Source organism: Myxocyprinus asiaticus, chromosome 39, assembly GCF_019703515.2.
Source record: "Myxocyprinus asiaticus isolate MX2 ecotype Aquarium Trade chromosome 39, UBuf_Myxa_2, whole genome shotgun sequence".
NCBI lineage: Eukaryota > Metazoa > Chordata > Actinopteri > Cypriniformes > Catostomidae > Myxocyprinus > Myxocyprinus asiaticus.
In genome coordinates this window covers 3,696,033-3,715,220 of record NC_059382.1, presented here as the reverse complement: position 1 = coordinate 3,715,220, position 19,188 = coordinate 3,696,033, and the positions used below count along the sequence as shown (strand labels likewise).

General features: G+C 39.5%; 1 protein-coding gene across 1 annotated transcript in view; it reads right to left on the bottom strand.

Annotated features, from left to right (window-relative positions):
* The window catches only part of LOC127429873 (metabotropic glutamate receptor 5-like), a 75,144-nt gene extending 62,410 nt beyond the window's left edge, over nt 1-12,734 (bottom strand). The window contains exons 1-2 of the mRNA XM_051679186.1: nt 12,588-12,734; nt 9,522-10,567 (exon numbers count right to left, since the gene is read on the bottom strand). Of these exons, the coding sequence (XP_051535146.1) occupies nt 9,522-10,206 (685 nt within the window). The 5' untranslated portion in view covers nt 10,207-10,567; nt 12,588-12,734. The remainder of the gene's footprint in view (nt 1-9,521; nt 10,568-12,587) is intronic.
* Nucleotides 12,735-19,188: the final 6,454 nt, after the last annotated feature.

The window sequence follows — 19,188 nt, the reverse complement described above, 5'->3', positions numbered from 1 at the left end:
ATGCACTGCACTGCTGCCACATGATTGGCTGATTAGATAATTACATGGATGATTGTTGGTGCCAGATGGGCTGGTTTGAGTATTTCTGGGATTTTCATGCACAACAGTCTCTAGAATTTACTCACAATGGTGCCAAAAACAAAAAACATCCAGTGAGCGGCAGTTCTGCGGATGGAAATGTCTTGTTGGTGAGAGAGGTCAACAGAGAATGGACAGACTGGTTCGAACTGACAAAGTCTACGGTAACTCAGATAACCGCTCTGTATTTGTGTATTTGTCTGTAATTGTGGTGAGAAGAATATCAGCTCAGAATGCTATTCTGAGATGCGGGTTGGTGCTGTTTTGGCGGCACGAGGGGGACCTACACAATTTTAGGCAGGTGGTTTTAATGTTGTGGCTGATCGGTTTATATATATATATATATATATAAATGTTAAGCTAACATGTTTATTGTTTACATGCATAATTTTAACTATTTACATTGATAAGTAGAACAAGTGCTAAAACGGTCCTGTTTCTTTAAGACTACCAGCTGTTCAGCGTTTTATTTTGTGAGCCCATATTAACGAGAATGGAGTCGCACAGCTTCTTTCTTGGAATTAAATGTTTCTTTTTTTGTTGTTTTGATCAACAACCGACTATAAAAAACAGAAAGGATAATAAAAAAGACATTATCAATGACAAATGGATCTCATGGATCTCATCTTTGAACACGCATTAAATGGAACGAGTCAAACCATGCTTTTACTGTCAAAACTTTTACATCTCGGTGCTCAACTTTGCATATTAAAAGATCAATCTTGTGATGTTAAGAATAGCTATCGAGATTGTTCAAATTAAGATCGTGACTAATTAGGAAATCTTGATTTTTACCCATGCCTAAAGTCATGCATTTTTTTTTATAGGTTAAACAAAGCAAAATCCAATTCTTTTCACGTACCTCCTGGAACCTGCTTAAGTACCTCTTGGGGTACGTGTACTACCGGATGGGAATCATTGCACACCATGGATGTGTTCAGACTACAGCTACGTGGAGAGGTTCACATTACACATAACAGACAGTGGATTCCAGTCCTTACCTCCCTGTTTATTAAACAGGAAGTGTGTGCTGCATGGAAAACAAAATCTACACACAAGCCACATTTACAATTGAAAGGTTGTTTTTTTTCCTGTAAAACTTGAATGAATCCGCCCTCCGTTTGCAGAAACAGAAAGCCTATGTTTAAAATCACATGAGAACAGATCTATGACCCCATAGAGATGAATTTCAATGTCTCTACTACTTGATATAAAACTCACACACAAAACACACACTGAGAATTGCAGCCCAGAGGCACAATCTTTAAAATAAGACCATCTCTATGACAAAAACATTTCCAGGTCACATTTTACCTCAAAATCAAAAGGAAAACCATGAGAAATTATATTTTGCATAAAGACAATGAAGCTTATTTTTAGAACCATTACAAGTTATTTAATTGTGTCATTACATTTAAAAACAATTAAGCACATTTTATCGTAATGTATCTAGACGTTTAATTTTGGATCATTCTGTGTCAACTCAACAAAACTGTTGATGAAAATATGAAATGCTATGGATCAATATTTATTGAGTAATCCCTTATTTTGTAGAGGTGGTTCAAATTTTTGAATGCGATTTGGAGCAAAACTACAGGTAAAAAAAAATAATTTAAAAAAAGGTGGCAGCATCATTAGATAGGTTGGTCTATTGCCAGTCGACTTCAGCACTGCTTGTTGCATTACATACCAATGCTGTGATTCCAAAATTTGGAAAAAGCAATTTTTTCTGTAGTTTTTGTCAAATTTAAGTACATATATCTCCAGAAGTATTAAAGATATCTTAATATCATTTTAGATTCTGGTTCAGAACAAACTTTCCTTTCTGTACCTTCATATAAGGACCTACAGTATATGGTTAAATCCCAGAGTATGGGGCTCTCAATGTGGCTCCATGCCTAAATTGTAAAATTTGACACATTTTTAATGGCTGAAAACCAAATGTGGGTCACATAGTACGAAGCTAGTTTTTTATCTTTCTTCAGAAAAAATCTAAAAACAAAATGTAAAAAAAAAACCAATTAGCTGGGGAAGTTTCTGAAAATTGGTTGATTTGACATGGAATTACCCTTTTGCATTTTTGTCATTCCATACTGTATATCTCAATGATGAATCTCATTAAAATTCTCAAAAATTAGATTACATTAATCACTAGATTTTAAAATGTAAATAATCATTAAGCGTCATGAAAATGTCACACTGCAAAAAAAAAAAAAAAAAAAAAAAAATCTAAATGATCTTAAAAATGAGATCAAAAATCGGATTCATTTTCTGTTCATAGCAATATATCTTTTTTCTTTAGATTTTTGGGGTGAAATATGACATGGAAATGTTCTTGAAAGGTTTTGTAAAATTCGAAATATCTCTCTAACAATGTAGTTAAAAATCAAGACAATTCAAGCAAATTACCATCACATAAAAAATAAATTAAATAAAAAATGTATTAAAGACCCCGTAAATTGTTTGACGTGCACAGTTTTCTTTCCTGTGTTAACATAATGTATTTCCTATTGAAACAGTTATGATAAGACATATCGAAGGGCTCGTCCATTTTTTAAGTAGCCAGTAGGGTTTAGTTATGTCACAGCTGTGAATCATTATTTGATACTTGCTAGTCATTTGCAGGTTGTTTTATGGAGTGTGACGTTCTCATTGTAGAGACAATTTGATTGGACAAAAATCAGAGCAGAGCAATCAATATTTTTGGTAAGGTTTCCCAGTAAATAGCTACATTTTAAAGTGTATATAAGTTAATTTGTATAAAAGTTAAAACTTTTATAGTAGCATACAGATAAAGTTTTTTAAATAGTTAGATATTGATTTCATGGAGTCTTCGAAACTTGTCCAACTAAATGAGGTAGAACTGTATGTTCACTGTTCTTTAGTGCTACGGCAGGAGTCTATTACAGTATGTACGACTGCGTGAAAAGGTCTCTCCAGACTGTGTTCCTCGTAAAGGTTCCTCTGGCTTGTTAAGACCTCATTCTGTGCCTCGTTAAGGCAGTCGTGTTCCTGCGCTCATCAACGCCCTGGCTGATAGAAAAGACGCGAACGCATCTCCCATCAAAAACTCACTCTTCTTCGTGTCTGTCTCTCTCTCTCCATCCACCCACGCAGCTCAGAGTTTACAATTCAAATGAAAAGGACAGAGAGTCTAAAAGAAGGTCGAGAGGTTGCCATGGAGAACATACCGTTTGCCATTAATAATTATTCAAACTATTCTCATTCACCCTAAAATCTGAAAAACAAAGAGACGCAGCTCGTCTAGAGGAGACTGCGATATCAAGCGCATAAGGTGTGTGTGGGTCAGATTTTGCCATTGTGTGACCAAATGTCCCCATAAGGATAGTAAAACCTGAAATCCCTACATTGTGTGGCGTAGGAAAAGGGCTTAATGAACATACTAAATATAGTTTTTATGGAAACGTACAAATTTTCAAAGGGATAGAAAATATCATTAGCTCAGTATAAACAACAGAAATCAATGGAAAGTCACTACCATGATTTGTATCCAACTGGATTTATTATGCTTCCCTTTTCATTTGTTCTGCACTTCTCTGATATTCTTCTCCTAATCCCTCTGTTTAGCTTTCTCCTTCTCTCACTCTTTCTCAGCTCTCTCTCATACCTCTTCTGCCTGCTCTACAATTCTACCCAATTTAGTTCAACTAATCTCTCTTCCATTCTTCAATAATGCTCTCCATAACTGCTTATTACTGAGAAGAGACAAGAGACAGAGAGCAGGACAGAGATAGTATGAAACACACAGGAAGACACAGACAGAAAGACAAAGAGACAGGAACACTATACGTAAGTGAAGGTTACAATGCATGAGATACAAACACAGTCTGTACTGAAGACCCCTCTGACTGATCTTTGTTTTTGTTTCTCTGTTCAATAACAGCTATGTAAGGGTTAAAATCTTCCTCTCTTTGTCTTTATTGCATGTATGTATGTATGTATGTATGTGTGTGTGCTAAAGGAGCAATATGTAACATTGACATCAAGTGTTTAAAATAGGTACTGCAATCCAAATTCAAAATATTGGAGAGAGTTGTCTCTCCCACTCCCTCCTCCCCAGACCCCAAGCTCATGTGGGTTGCCAGGTTGAGGATACGCAACAGGAATGAGCAAACTGACAATGGCAAGCGACGAGCCTTACACTGTAAGTTGATCAGCTAATGTATACGTTTGCAATGTTTTTATTGTGTGCAAATTATAAACTAGCTCATGTGGATTTTTTTATAACTCTGTCAGTGTTAGCTAGATGTACTGCTGGCTGCCATGGCTGCAGCACGCTGTGTTTGCTCGCTAACTTGTTTCAAATCTGGCATAATACAGCGTTTTTAGTCGTTTTCGCGGATCCCTGTGAACGGGGATCGTTTTGACAATGTTGTCGTCTGTACGCGAAACTTTTCAAAAACACAAAGGAAAAACTTTTCTGTTTTTAGTACATCGTTGTCGTGTAAACGTACCCTAAGCTCAATTCTCTATTATTGAGCACATGTGTGCCTCTCCCTCGTGATTGGTGCAGTGCTCGTTAAGTATTTGATTGATAAACGGTGTTCATAAAGAGGATGTTGCATTTGTTATCTTCCCTGTAAACTGTTTATTGCTTCTCTTGCATTTTGTTTGCAAGAGAAGCAGCAGGATCAACTCTGCGGCTTTGTTCTCTTTCCCGGTGAATTACGCGTTTGTGTTTTATTCTTGCACCTGTACCCAACAGTACCAATAGTAATCTGTATATATTATTATGTTGAAGTGCGTTGATGTGGTGAGCTTAGTGTATAGAGACTTTCTCACTGAAGGCAAGTTATTTATTTGGGCTTTAGTGGGGTGGTTTATAAGGGTTCCAGTTTTATGTTTTAAGTGTATTCATAATAAATTTGCCATTGCAGGTGCATTGTGGCCCTGTATAATGCTAGCTGCTGTTTCTTCATACCTGTTTCTTCACATCGGTTCCAGCATGCTGCTTTATCAGAGTCGTTTGTTTTGCCTAACTTGTTGCACTACATTTGTCTTGTTTCTGCATTGTACAGAGCAAAACATTGAATTAAAGACAGTGGGAAAAGAATACCCCGACAGATGTATACATAAATATTTTGTAATGAATGCTTGTCAAATAAGAGCTATCTCTAACGAGTTGGGCTCGGGTTTCGTGATGATAAAGTGGAAAGTTGCGCTGTAAAAGTAACTTAACTTACACTTCCATTTACACCAGCACATATAATCCACATTAAGTAGAACCTGAGCAGGCAGGTCCAAAGATGCTAAACTAACACTGAACTTCTACCTTATCTCCAGAAGATGTTGGCTCGTTATTCGTTTGACATTTGGTTTCTCCTACCTGCGCTCTCTGGAGCCGACAATTTTACAACGATACCATTAGCTCAATTAGGTTAAAGAATATATCATACAGGCATAAAACATTGAACTCAAATGGTCAATGCTTGTTGTAGCTGGAGAATTATGCCTAAAAATGCTCCCATGGGCTTTCATAAACTAGCGCTTGTAAGGAACCGTCTGAAAATTCCACCTACAGCACTAAAACGTCAGAGGTGTCCAAGTATTCATTTATTAATTCAATTAAAGTGTAAGTTATACATACAATTTACTATCTTTAGAATGTGCTAATGTTTTTTTAATAAAAGTGTTTAAGACAGAACATGCAAGGTAGTTGCACTGAACACTTGGATACCAGTGACGTTTTAGCACAGTGTGTGGTCTCTTTGGCACCATAAGTGAATAAATAAGTGAATAAAAAGGAAAATCTATATTTTTACCAAGTTCCAATCATAGAGCTATCTTCAAATGATGGCAGCAGCATTGTCTTGCAGATTGCGATATATAATGTGTGGTGCAGTGCAGGTTAATTTGAAGTTTGCGAAATTGATGAAAACTGTGACTGTCGTGCAAAATCCATTTCACTTTATAGATGTATAGTATGCTGAATACACATATATATATATATATACGAAGTATAAATGTGTTCATGAAATGAGAAAAAAATAATTAATATATTAATAAATAAAATAAAAAAGTAAATGTGAAAATAGTAGGGCTGTAGATATAGCATGTTAATTCTGTACGATTAATTACTGTATATTAAAAAAAGAAAAGTGTTCAAAACTTAACACAATTAATCATGTTGCCGGACCGTAATAAGGAATATTAATACCATCGAAGCAATTCAAGCTTGAAGTACCAACCGTTTTCAGCAGGGGGCAGTAAGCAAAACTCCAGCTGTATAGACAACACTAGCGACAGCACAGGATAAGGACACTTTCTTGCGCTCAAACACAGCTGGATGTAGCACAATCCCGAATGCATGGATCTCGAGACATGTTTTTCTACGTTTAAAACTACGTTTAACTTGACACAGTGACCTAAAAACACTGTGTTTATGATGCGACGCAACCAACGTGAGACGCTCCAAAACCGTCTGTCTGTCGCACATTTACATTGACGCATCCTTAGAAAAGTCCTTATAATAAATCTACCTCGGACATATTGACAAAATAAATAGCAAAAAAAGTTGCTGTGGACTGTAGCTAATGGTAGGCTTCTGTTCAATAAAATGGAAATAAACAATATATTGGCTTATAAAGACACTTTTTGTTTAGTCTTATTAATGCTTAACTCATCTGCCACAATAATGTAATGCATGTTAATTATCTGAATAATTATATTTATATTATATATTATATTTACAATTATATAAATATTTCTATTTATAATTATTTAATCATTATATATTAAATTATTTTTATTCGAGGGCCTTTCTCAGCACATATTTAAATCTGCAAATAATTCGATTAATTAACCGGCATATCATGTAGCTAATTAATTTGATTAAAAATGTTAACTGAGTGACAGCCCTAGAAAATAGAATTTAAAAAAACCTAATGGGCAAAACTGCAGTAACCTTGTAGCAGAGAGATCGAACAAACACACACAGTCCGTAATGCAGAAAAAAGTTGAAAGAGATGTTTTAAATTCACACTAGGCTAGTTTCTCTACTGCTCGTTTATTTGTTTTCCTTTTGCCCTTTATACACATGAGCACACACACACACACACTTTGCAGGCATCTTAACACACAATTCCTACCTGACGCCAAAAGAGGCCACACTGACAGAATTTATATGACACTTATGAAACAGACACCATGCACATCACACCTCTAAGCTGTCATGTGTGCGTATGTGTGTCTGTTTCATCACCATCAGAGCTGTCACTGAATTAAAATCACTCACTTGCTGACTGGACGTTTAAATGACAGCATGTAGTTAAAGCTGAATATTGTGGCAATATTTTTGCAAAATTATAATACGTGGTTCCTTACACAAATCGCAGCAGTTCTGAGGTGAAATGTCCACTGTGTGGTGCTAAAAGTGAGTTACATTTTCTTCCAAACAGATGAGGTTTTTTAAGTTAATGCTGTATTGAGTTTTAAATCAACAAAACCGACCTCCCTACTTTAAACCCTTAAACCTAACCGATAGTGTCAGAAAAAGCAAATGTGAGATGAAAAGTACACCCATTTCATTTTGTGGTGCTTCTATGACACTTTCAGCTCACATGTCGATTTGGTTACTCTTCAGGACTCATACCCTAGTCCTTTGCATTGCAGATGCAACGCTCTATCAGTTGAGCTACTGCTCAACTCTATTAATAAGTTTGTAAATGTAAACTCAACAAAAAAGAAACGTCTTCTCACTTTTAACTGCTTTTATTTTCAGCAAAATTAACGTGTAAATATTTGTATGAACATAAAAAGATTCAACAACTAAGACATAAACTGAACAAGTTTCACAGACATGTGACTAACAGAAATGGAATAATGTGTCCCTGAACAAAGGGGGGGTCAAAATCAAAAGTAACCGTCAGTATCTGGTGTGGCCACCAGCTGCATTAAGTACTGCAGTGCATCTCCTCCTCATTGACTGCACCAGATTTGCCAGTTCTTGCTGTGAGATGTTACCCCACTCTTCCACCAAGGCACTTGCATGTTCCCAGACATTTCTGGGGGGAATGGCCCTAGCCCTCACCCTCCGATCCAACAGGTCCCAGACAATGGGACTGAGATCCGGGCTCTTCGCTGGCCATGGCAGAACACTGACATTCCTGTCTTGCAGGACATCATGCACAGAATGAGCAGTATGGCTGGTGGCATTGTCATGCTGGAGGGTCATGTCAGGATGAGCCTGCAGGAAGGGTACCACTTGAGGGAGGAGGATGTCTTCCCTGTAATGCACAGCATTGAGATTGCCTGCAGTGACAACAAGCTCAGTCCGATGATGCTGTGACACACCGCCCCAGACCATGACGGACCCTCCACCTCCAAATCGATCCCATTCCAGAGTACAGGCCTCGGTGTAACGCTCATTCCTTTGATGATAAACGCGAGTCCAATCATCACTCCTGGTGAGACAAAACCGTGACTCGTCAGAGAAGAGCACTTTTTGCCAGTCCTGTCTGGTCCAGCGAAGGTTGGTTTATGCCCATAGGCGACGTTGTTGCCGGTGATGTCTGGTAAGGACCTGCCTTACAACAGGCCAACAAGCCCTCAGTCCAGCCTCTTTCAGACAATTGCGGACAGTCTGAGCACCGATGGAGGGATTGTGCATTCCTGGTGTAACTCTAGCAGTTGTTGTTGCCATCCTGTACCTGTCCCACAGGTGTGATATTCAGATGTACCGATCCTGTGCAGGTGTTGTTACATGTGGTCTGCAATTGCGAAGGATGATCAGCTGTCCTTCCTGTATCCCTGTAGCGCTGTCTTAGGTGTCTCACAGTACGGACATTGCAATTTATTGCCCTGGCCACATTTGCAGTCCTCATGCCTCCATGCAGCATGCCTAAGGCATGTTCACGCAGATGAGCAGGGACCCTGGGCATCATTTTTTTTTTTTTTGTGGTGTTTTTCAGAGTCAGTAGAAAGGTCTCTTTAGTGTCCTAAGTTTTTATAATTGTGACCTTAATTGCCAACCGTCTGTAAGCTGTTAGTGTCTTAACGACCGTTCCACAGGTGCATGTTCATTAATTGTTTATGGTTCATTGAACAAGCATGGAAAACATTGTTTAAACCCTTTACAATAACTATCTGTAAAGTTATTTGGATTTTTACAAAATTATCTTTAAAATACAGTGTCCTGAAAAAGGGATGTTTCTTTTTTTTTTTTTTTGCTGAGTTTAGTTGGTTACATAATGCAAATGTTAAAATGAGTTAAAGTGTAATAGTAAAAGTGTTTAGATGTCATAAGATATCATTGTGTAAAGAACAGGGTAAAAAGTAAGTGTTTATGAACTGATTATCTGCCGTTTTACTGGTGATTTGTGTGAAAGTGAATAAAAAAGTTGTTGTAGCGCATCTAGTGTTCTTTTCACCATTTTGCTAAAACATAGGTATAATAACGTGTTTCTATGAGAACATGTACTCACCCTCGGTGTGGATGGCAGATACGTAGGTCCAGTTGTACCTCTTCACTATGTCCACCATCGCTCTGGCCTGTTGGGCATCTGATGGCACAACCCTCATGAAGTATTTATAAAGTGATTTATCACTGAGGTCCATGCTGGTGGCGGAATATGCGATCTGTGGAATATTAAACAGCTGCAGCAGATTCTGCACTTGAATGGCCACTGAGCTCGAGCCTGGACCAATCAGCCCAACGATTGGCTTCTTCCCTTTCATGGGTGTAGCTCCTGGGTCCGCACACTTGGTCCCGCCCCCACCTCCAGACTCCTCGCTCTCATCGGCGGCAACGAGCGAGTCCCGTATAAATTCGATGCTCTGTTCCAGAGCGACAGCAGAATGCCAGCAAGAGTCTCGGATCTCGCAGCCAAGCGTGACGTTGGGGAGGATTTTTGGGTCGGCGTTGATTCGGTCCAGTGTATGCATCATGGCCTCAACGCGCTGGATGCCATACTGCTCCCGAACGGCCCCACATTTACGCTCGTGCACTTTGTCGGCCGGAGGCTGATGGTGCACTGAAAAGAGAGCGCCGATGATGATGTCACCGGGGATGTGGGCCACGACGCGCCGCTCATTGGATTGGGCCACCGTCGCCAGGGACGTCAGTCGCCATAGCAGCACGGCGAGACTGAGGGGGAACAAGATGGTCATTCTGGAGTAAAGAAGAGGGAAAAGGACCTTTGTCTCGCTTGTCTTTCTTCCTTTACCGATACTCACGTTAACTCACATTTGTACCAAAGTAACAATCACAGTGGCAATGACGATAAGATGAAGTTCCTGCTCCAGTAGCTTCGAGCTGATGAAGTCAATGATGCTCAGCATCTGCGGTTCTTCTGGCTCTTTTTCCAAACTTGTCGTATCTGACTACACAAAGGAGAAATTCTGGAATCCTACAGCTTTGAACTGTTCTGCCATTTGTCTGAGAGCCGCTCTGATGACCCTGAGCAGGTTGCTGGGTCATTGCCATGGCAACATCTGGCTGGGGATGGTATGAGATGAGAGGCCTCATAACCTTGAATGAGAGAGGAGATGGACAAAGCAATGTTATTATATACACACATACACTTTAAATCTGGGAATTGTTGAGCCCTAAAACAGTGTTGTAGTGGGGGGTGGAAGAGGTGGGCATTCTGTAAATTTGTCAACCATGGGGTTTGGTGCTCAAAAATATCTATTTTATAGTATAATGTAACTACAATTATTGTGGCACAATTTACCAGCTTGTTACATGTTTTATATTGTTGATACATGGTTAAGTTTAGGTTTGGGGTTGGGGATCTAAAATATTGATAAGGTAGTATAACTAATATATTTATAAATATAATGAAACATATTGTGGTTAAACACACGTGATGAATCCAAAAATTGCAGAGCATATCACAGAATCCTCCGAACTGAAGTGAATGACAAGGACATTTTCATTAGGCACGTAAAAAGTTGCTATGGTGACATCTTCGTCATGAGACTGCCCTTGCTTGACATATGTTTTATTGTTGAAATCAAAAGTGGTGTGTTATATTATTTTACCGCAAACTCATCTGTCACTTGGTAGAAGTTATCCAAATTAGGCATATGACAAAATGGACAGGTTGCGTGAAATGTCTTTATCATCGAAAACTGTTATATTAATACATTTCAACATTTGATTTTAAGAACAGTTTTGTTTACGTTTATGCACAATTTTAGTACTGTGTTGGCTTGCCACTAAAATCTGCATTCTGAAGCAAAACCAGTTGAAATTGACTGGTTTAGTGAAGAATCGCTGTCCTGTTTGAGTGTGCACTAGGTCAGAAGTGCAATTGATGTGATAACGTTGTTACAAGGCTGTCAACAGAGGTTCAAGATTAAACTAAAGAGGTTTTAATGCCCCCAATACAAACACACCTACACAAACCTGTTATATTGCCTCTCAGACTCGTTCATTGCAGGTGCAGACCATAGATGAGACCAAAAAATGAGGTGACAATTACAGAGGCACTCTCTCTCTCTCTCTCTCTCTCTGTTAGACTCAGAACATTTTCAGGATGAATAGACTCACATTGTGTGGTTTTCATTTGGGTCTCTCTCAGAGCAATAGCATCAGTAAAGCTAAAGAACAGCATACTGTAAATAAGGTCCTTTATTTAGCTGCATGTAAGGGCCAGTTTTAAATGCTGAACCACAGATTGGAGCCCATATGAAAATGAAAAAGCTGTTTCATTTTTGAATGAAAGACAGTGGCAAGAGCTGTATGGAGGGCAAAATAACTAATGCATCATGGTGAACCATGCATAATAGAAACAATGGGGGGAACAATCTGCAACCCACAAATACCTTGCCAATATCAGGCAAACACGAAACGCACATTGAAAATCAGGCTGGTATTTAATGAGCACTTCACCTAAAATGAATCTAAATGACAGCCTGAAAGGGCATAGAGCCCACTCAAACCCTCAAAGATAAACGGAAATCGAACGGGAGGGATGAGAGTCAACGACCTTGCCATTGATATACGGGAGAACGGCAGAGCGAGCTGGAGATTTGCGCTGTCCGCGGTGCTGAAACGCATCTGCTCGCCTCCGCGCGACACTGTAGTGCCACATGTGCCACATTGCATCTAATAAACAACCTCCTTTACCCCCTCAATCTAATGCAAAGAGATCTTCAGACAGCCATTGCACATGTAAGGCACAGCAAATTTCCAATAAGTCATAAAACATTGCATATCATTGCAATGCACTACATATTGTGCATTTGCAATTGCAAATATAGCATTCCCCAATAAGTCATTTGGCACTGCATATTTCACAATACACTGCAATACGTACATATGGCATTGCATATATAAAATTCCCAAGAAGACTAATTGGTACGCATGCAAACGAGATGCTCTCGCTCTCGAAGTCGAGTCTTCAGTGGTCGATAATCTGCAGCGTGAGCTAAGAACTCTCCATCAGTCCCTCATTCCAGAACACCACAAACTCAAGCGGAGTGAGTGTGCTACCCATGCACAGGTTTTCTGTGGTGATCTGCAGGTAAATGGTCCTTCTTACCTGCCCGATCCCCGCGCCACAATTCACTAAGGTCACGGATGGCGCGTGCTCCCACAGGTGTAGTCTCGGAGATTTTGGGTCGGTCTAGCTCGGTAAACGGCGGGGCAGCTGCTGACATCGGAGAGCCATAGCTCTAGTGTCGTCTGGACTTCTTGTCGCGCTCTAACACTGCCGATGCGTGATCGTGCACACACACTTCCCGGCGCCAGTCCGCGACTCACCCCCCCTCCCACCCGTGAACCCCAAGACTGGCTGCATCTAAACGCAAAACATGTTCTTGATTATTTTTACTGCTTATTCTCTTAATATTGCATTTTTAAAGTGAGATTTTAATGGGCAAGTTACCGAACGACCATGCACGCGCCTTTGGAAGGGCACAGCGCTGAGTTTTTGGACGCTTTTCTGTTGTTGTGAATGAATCTCACCAGGTTTGAGCGCCGTAGAGCGCAGGTAATGGCCCGCGTGGGGTGCCCCATTAGAGAGTACGTGATTTACCGAGAACAGTTCCAATTTTCAATCTGTTTCATGAGTGGTAGCCACTGCATATGTTTTAAAATGTGAGGGGGGCGATTTCTAACCCCTGATGTACCCCACCGAAAACAGCTACAATCCCCACCTACAATCCGAGAGAAGACCTCCACCTTGTGGCACTTTTGAAGGAAATTGTCGGGCTCAATACCAGTTAAAGGTGCACTCAGTAATTTTTTCCTTATTAAATAAGTTTAACTCCTAAACAAATTAACTGCAATTTTGAAACATATGTATTAAATCATTACCACTCAAGTGAGATGAAGACCCCGGTTATATCAGTTACCTTATATAAACTGCTTTATTCTATGGAGAGGGTCCCTTCGTGGGGGCTGCCATGTTGAGATCACATGACCAGCTGAATACTACTGGCTTAATCTCAGTAACCACCCTGTCATTGGACACTTTCACTTAGTGATTAAATGAATCCTGGCTGACTGTGAAGTGAATTTCTACAATGGCATCGGTAACTAAAAACTATTGTGTTCGAATGATAATGCATCTGCACCACTATGTTTGCAAGACGACATAATATAAAAATACTGAACGCAGCTTTAAGTGCAACTGACAGATTTAGTGGCGATTATGTTGACAACCACAAAAAATAATTCAGACTCGTCCCTCCGAATGGGGCTGTAAAGTTCTTAAAATCGTCATTTTAACAGTTGTTTGAAATGTTTTAGGGTTTGTTATGTCGTCATGGCAACAAAGCTGTAAAATTGGATACAAATTGCACAGAAAAGGTTAGTAATTAATTTTATCACCCTAAAATCATGCTAAATGCATACTGTTTACAACTTGTGACTTTTTTTTTGTTTTTTGTAATTAACATTTTTTATTGATTCAAAGAAAAAAACACAACAGAGAAAAACACAACATATACACACCGAATCAACATTTCACTTTTAACCCTCATTAACATCCCTCCCCAAACACCAACCCCACCCTACTCCAAAGAACACCCCTGTGGACACATAAAATAATACACACACACAAACAATAAAATGAAAAATAAATAAATAAAAATAAATAAATAAAAAATAAAATATATAATAAACATGCATAATTAAACTAAACGTCTCCCTCCTCGTCCCTTCCGTTAGAGTCCTCCAAAACTGCCAAATACCAACCCCACTTCCTGAAGAATAAGTCCTCCAGCCCCAGCCTTCCATCTATCATCTTCTCATAAGCCGCCACCCTCCCCATCTCCGCACACCACTCCAGAAATGGTGGTGCTCCGTCTGACTTCCATCCCCCTTAAAATAATTTGTTTACCAATCATCACGCCAGTCAGAACCAAATTTTTTATATATTTGTCGCCCAAATTTATAACTTCCCCATCGCCCAAAATGCAAAGTCTGGGGCAAAGTACAGTTTGAGTGCCCAGAATTTCACGGAAATAATTCTGAATTTTTAACCAAAAATCTTGGATCTTAATGCATCCCAAAAAACATGGGTTGTGTCTCCACCTTCTGATTGGCATCGCCAGCAGGTGGGTGTGCCTTTAAGACCAAGCCTATATAATCTAGAGGGGGTCCAATCAAATCTTTGTAAAATCTTAAATTGCATAAGGTGAACCCTTGCATCTCTAGATGCAGACTTGACATTTTTCAGAATATTAGTCCACACTCCACCCTCCAATACCAAATTCAAATCTTTCTCCCATAATCTCTTAATAGAAGTTAAAGCTCCATCCCCCATACTCTTAATTAACAGGGAGTAATACACTGATGCCTCATGACCTTTTCCAAAAGCCGCCATCACCTCTCCCAAAGCATCTGCCTCCTTGGGGGGGGTGTGCTACTCCCAAAAATAGTACAAAGCAGGTGGCGCAGCTGTAAAAACCTATAAAACTGAGGTCCGGGGATCCCAAAATGTTGGACCAAGTTTTCAAATGACCTCAACACACCACTTTCACTGTCATCGAGTGTAGCAACCCCCCTCACAATCCACTCTGGCCAGCAGAAAGGGGACTTGCCAATACATAATCTTGGGTTCTGCCATATGCTCAAGGCAACATTTAAATAAGTGTCCAATTTAAACAATCTGGACACTTTAGTCCATACAGAGTGTAAATGCGAAATAACGGGGTGTAACTTAACTTTTCCGATTAGTTTTATAGAGTTGCTTTGTTATGGCAAAATAGGGGCAAGAACTGCCTGTTCAATAACAAACCAGGGAGGGACTCTCTCAGGTGGAAGTGACCAATAAGCCAAATGTCTGAGACTGAACGCATAGTAATAAAACAAAATGTTGGGTAGGCCTAGCCCTCCTTTGTCAATCGGCCTATGTAACTTATTAAAATGCAATCTGGGAAGTTTACCATTCCAAATGAAGGACTTTGCTATGCTGTCGAATTGCTTGAAATAAGAGAGGGGGACATCTACAGGGAGAGATTGTAGCAGGTAGTTAAATTTTGGAATATAATTCATTTTAATAACATTAACCTTCCCAATCATCGATAAATGTAATGAAGCCCACCTGCCCACATCACTCGAAAATCTTTTTATTAAAGGGTCAAAATTGACACTAACTAAATCAGACAAATTTGCAAAAAAAATAAAAAATACTTAATGAAATCCCCAAATACTTAATGCCCTGTTTGGGCCATTGGAAGTTGCCCGGCTGGAAAGCCGTTACTGGACAATAAGCTGTCAGAGCCAAAGCTTCGGATTTAGACCAATTAACTTTGTATCCTGAGAACTTGGAAAAGGAATTAATAATTCTGTGGAGGCAAGGCATAGATCTAGTAGGTTCAGAGACAAATAATAAAATATCATCTGCGTAAAGCAGAAGCTTATGCGCCACACCTCCCGCCACCACCCCTGGAAAATTATCCTCCCCCTTATCGTGGCTGCTAATGGTTCCAGGGCAAGACAGAACAATAAAGGGGAAAGAGGGTAACCCTGCCGAGTGCCCCTATTCAGAGTAAAATAATCTGAAATTAATCCATTTGTTTGTACCGCTGCTACAGGGTGACTATAAAGTAACTTAATCCAACCAATAAATGTACTCCCGAACCCATACATTTCCAAAATCTTAAAAAGATAATCCCATTCTACCATATCAAATGCCTTTTCGCCGTTAAGTGAGATGGCAGCGACCGGAGATTGATCATTCGCTACTTACCATATGATATTGATGAGATGCCTGATGTTATCAGAAGAGCTACGGCCCCGAATAAACCCCACCTGATCTATATGTATAAGAGATGTCATAACCTTACTTAATCGGTTAGCCAAAATTTTTGACAATATTTTTACATCTAGTTGGATCAGGGAGATTGGACGGTAACTTTTACACTCACTTGGATCTTTGTCCTTTTTAAGAATCAGACTGATCCAGGCTTGTGTCATGGTTGGAGGAAGCTTTCCATTCTTTAATGATTCAGTATAAACTTCTAACAAAAGTGGAGCCAGTTCTGTAGCATAGGATCTAAAAAATTCCGTTGCAAAACCGTCTGGCCCCGGAGCCTTGCCAGTAGGTAGGGACTTAATTACCTCGTCAAGCTCCTCCAAGGTTATCTCAGAATCAAGAGAGTTTTTTTGCTCAATCGTCAGTTTAGGAAGATCTAATGGTTCCACAAAGTTTCTAATATCTTCATCAGTAGACGAAGACATGGAGCTATAAAGATCAAGATAGAACTCTTTAAAAGCATTATTAATATCAATGGCTGAGGTAAAAATTACACCACCAGCAGATTTCACTGAGGGAATGGTAGAAAGAGACTCTCTCTGCTTTATATATCTAGCCAAAAGCTTCCCTGCTTTGTTACCCGACTCAAAGTATGACTGTCTTGCCCTGAATAACCAAAACTCCACTTTCCGCGACAATATAGTATTATATCTATATTTCAATCGAGTCAATTCTCTGAGGCCATCAGCTGACATACGGCACTTCAGCTCTGCCTCTGCACTTTTAATATTCTCATCCAACTCCACGAGTTCTCGTGCTTTGGATTTTTTAATGAATGAGGCATACTGTATGATCCGACCCCTAAGAACCGCCTTAAGTGCCTCCCAAGCCACGCCCACAGAGGATACTGAGGACCAGTTGGTCTCCATATAAACATTGACTTCAGTCTTTAACATTTGTTGGAAATCAGGATTTTGCAAAAGGGACACATTAAGGCACCAACTATATAAGGCAACCCCTCTAAACTCACCAGGGCATGATCTGAGACTAAGATATTTCCAATTGAGCAATCAACAACAGATGAAATGAGGGATTTGGATATTTAAAAAAAATCTATTCTAGAATAAATCTTATGGACTGATGAAAAAAATTTATAATCCCTACCAGATGGGTTCAAAAGTCTCCAAATATCCATAAGACCAAGATTTTTACACATCCTGTGAAACTCAAGGGGGTTTACACACTTTTGCTTCACTGTGATCAAGGACTGAGGGGTGCCAGCGGTTTGCAACATCCCTTCAAGATCTATAAAAAAGCCCTGATCATCAGCGTTAGGTGCGTAAATATTAGCCAAAATCAACCTTTGCCCCTGAATTTCAGCTAAAGCAATAATGACTCTCCCTAATTTATCTTTAGTTTGTTTGAGACATTTGAATTGTAGATGTTTATTAATCAATATAATGACTCCCTTGCTCTTACTTGAGCCAGCACTAAAAAAAAAATGTCCACCCCATATCTTCCCAAATTTTTCAGCTTCCTGTGGGGAGAGATGTGTTTCTTGAAGAAACACTATATCATATTTCTTACTTTTAAGAAAAGTAATAACCTTCCTTCTTTTTATGGGGTGCCCCAACCCATTCACATTCCATGTGGAGAGAGATAGTACACTCATATTAACATTTGACATTTTGATATAGAAGAAAAAATAAATTGTGTGTCAAAAATAAAATTATACAGACCACATTCCCCATTAGTGAAACAATCAAACCCCGAACTTCCCCCCGAACAAAACAAACAGAAAAAAGAAAAACGTGCGCATTAACCCCACACACGAAAGCACCAACCGGCGAAAATCCCTCTAAACTCAAAAGGTCCATGAACGCCCACGAGCCCCCACGACAACTTTGCCATCGGATTGCTCAATTTTGCCTCACAAATTTGTGATTCCTGCTTCTATTCTCAAGATCCAAATCAACTTTGGTCGCGGGTGGATTAGTGGCTAATTCCCTCTCCGAAGATTCCAAAAAATCGATTCGTCTCTCAACATCAGTCACTCTTGTAACTAGCTCAGAGAATTTTATTTCCATCGCCGTAATCGATCGATGTATTACAGCGAGATCCTCCAAGTCAGCAAGAATCTTCGTCAACATCACCGACATGTTGGACAACTGACGCTGGATCTCCTCTCCCACCGTGCCATCCAAATCGAGTCCCCGGTCTGTAGGCCTGTCGGGGCTTTCATCCTGAACACGTAAGTGTCTTTTAATGTTTCCAGAGCCTGAGGATTTTGACTTCTTTGCCATGTTTTGCATCAGAGAGCAAATGTGTAACTGGGTGTTTCAAATTTCACCAGATTATAACATGAAAATAATAAAAGAATTTAGCAAAGTGCGCAGAGCTCGTCGCTCACACGTCTGCCCTTTGGATGGCATCACGTGACCCCCACGACTTGTGACTTTAAGCTACTTTTGAAACAGCATTTTAATGTTTATGGATTGGCCCCATTCACTTCCATTGTGAGTGCCACACTAACCTCAATTTTTGCTTTTTTTAAGAAAATAAAGGACGAATTTAAATGATCTTTTTTGGTAATCAACATAATGCTACAAACACTGTCGATTGAGCTTAACTTGTACTGCACCCGGAATATTCCTTTAAATTCTCCTGTCAAAACTGTTAGAGAATATGTACTGTATTTATGCTGTGTTTGTGTTTACAACATCTCATGTCTGAATTATTTACATATTTAACCTATAAAATAAAGTTTGACCATATTTAATATTTATATTGAAACAACTTGAACTATATTTATATTTTGCATAAATATATTAAATACCTGTTTGTTTGTTTTTTTGCAGTGTTCGTTGACCCACCTCACCAGCAAAGTCTTTCTCTGGGGTTTCTTTCAGCCCAGCATAATGTTGCTGAAGCATCCCAT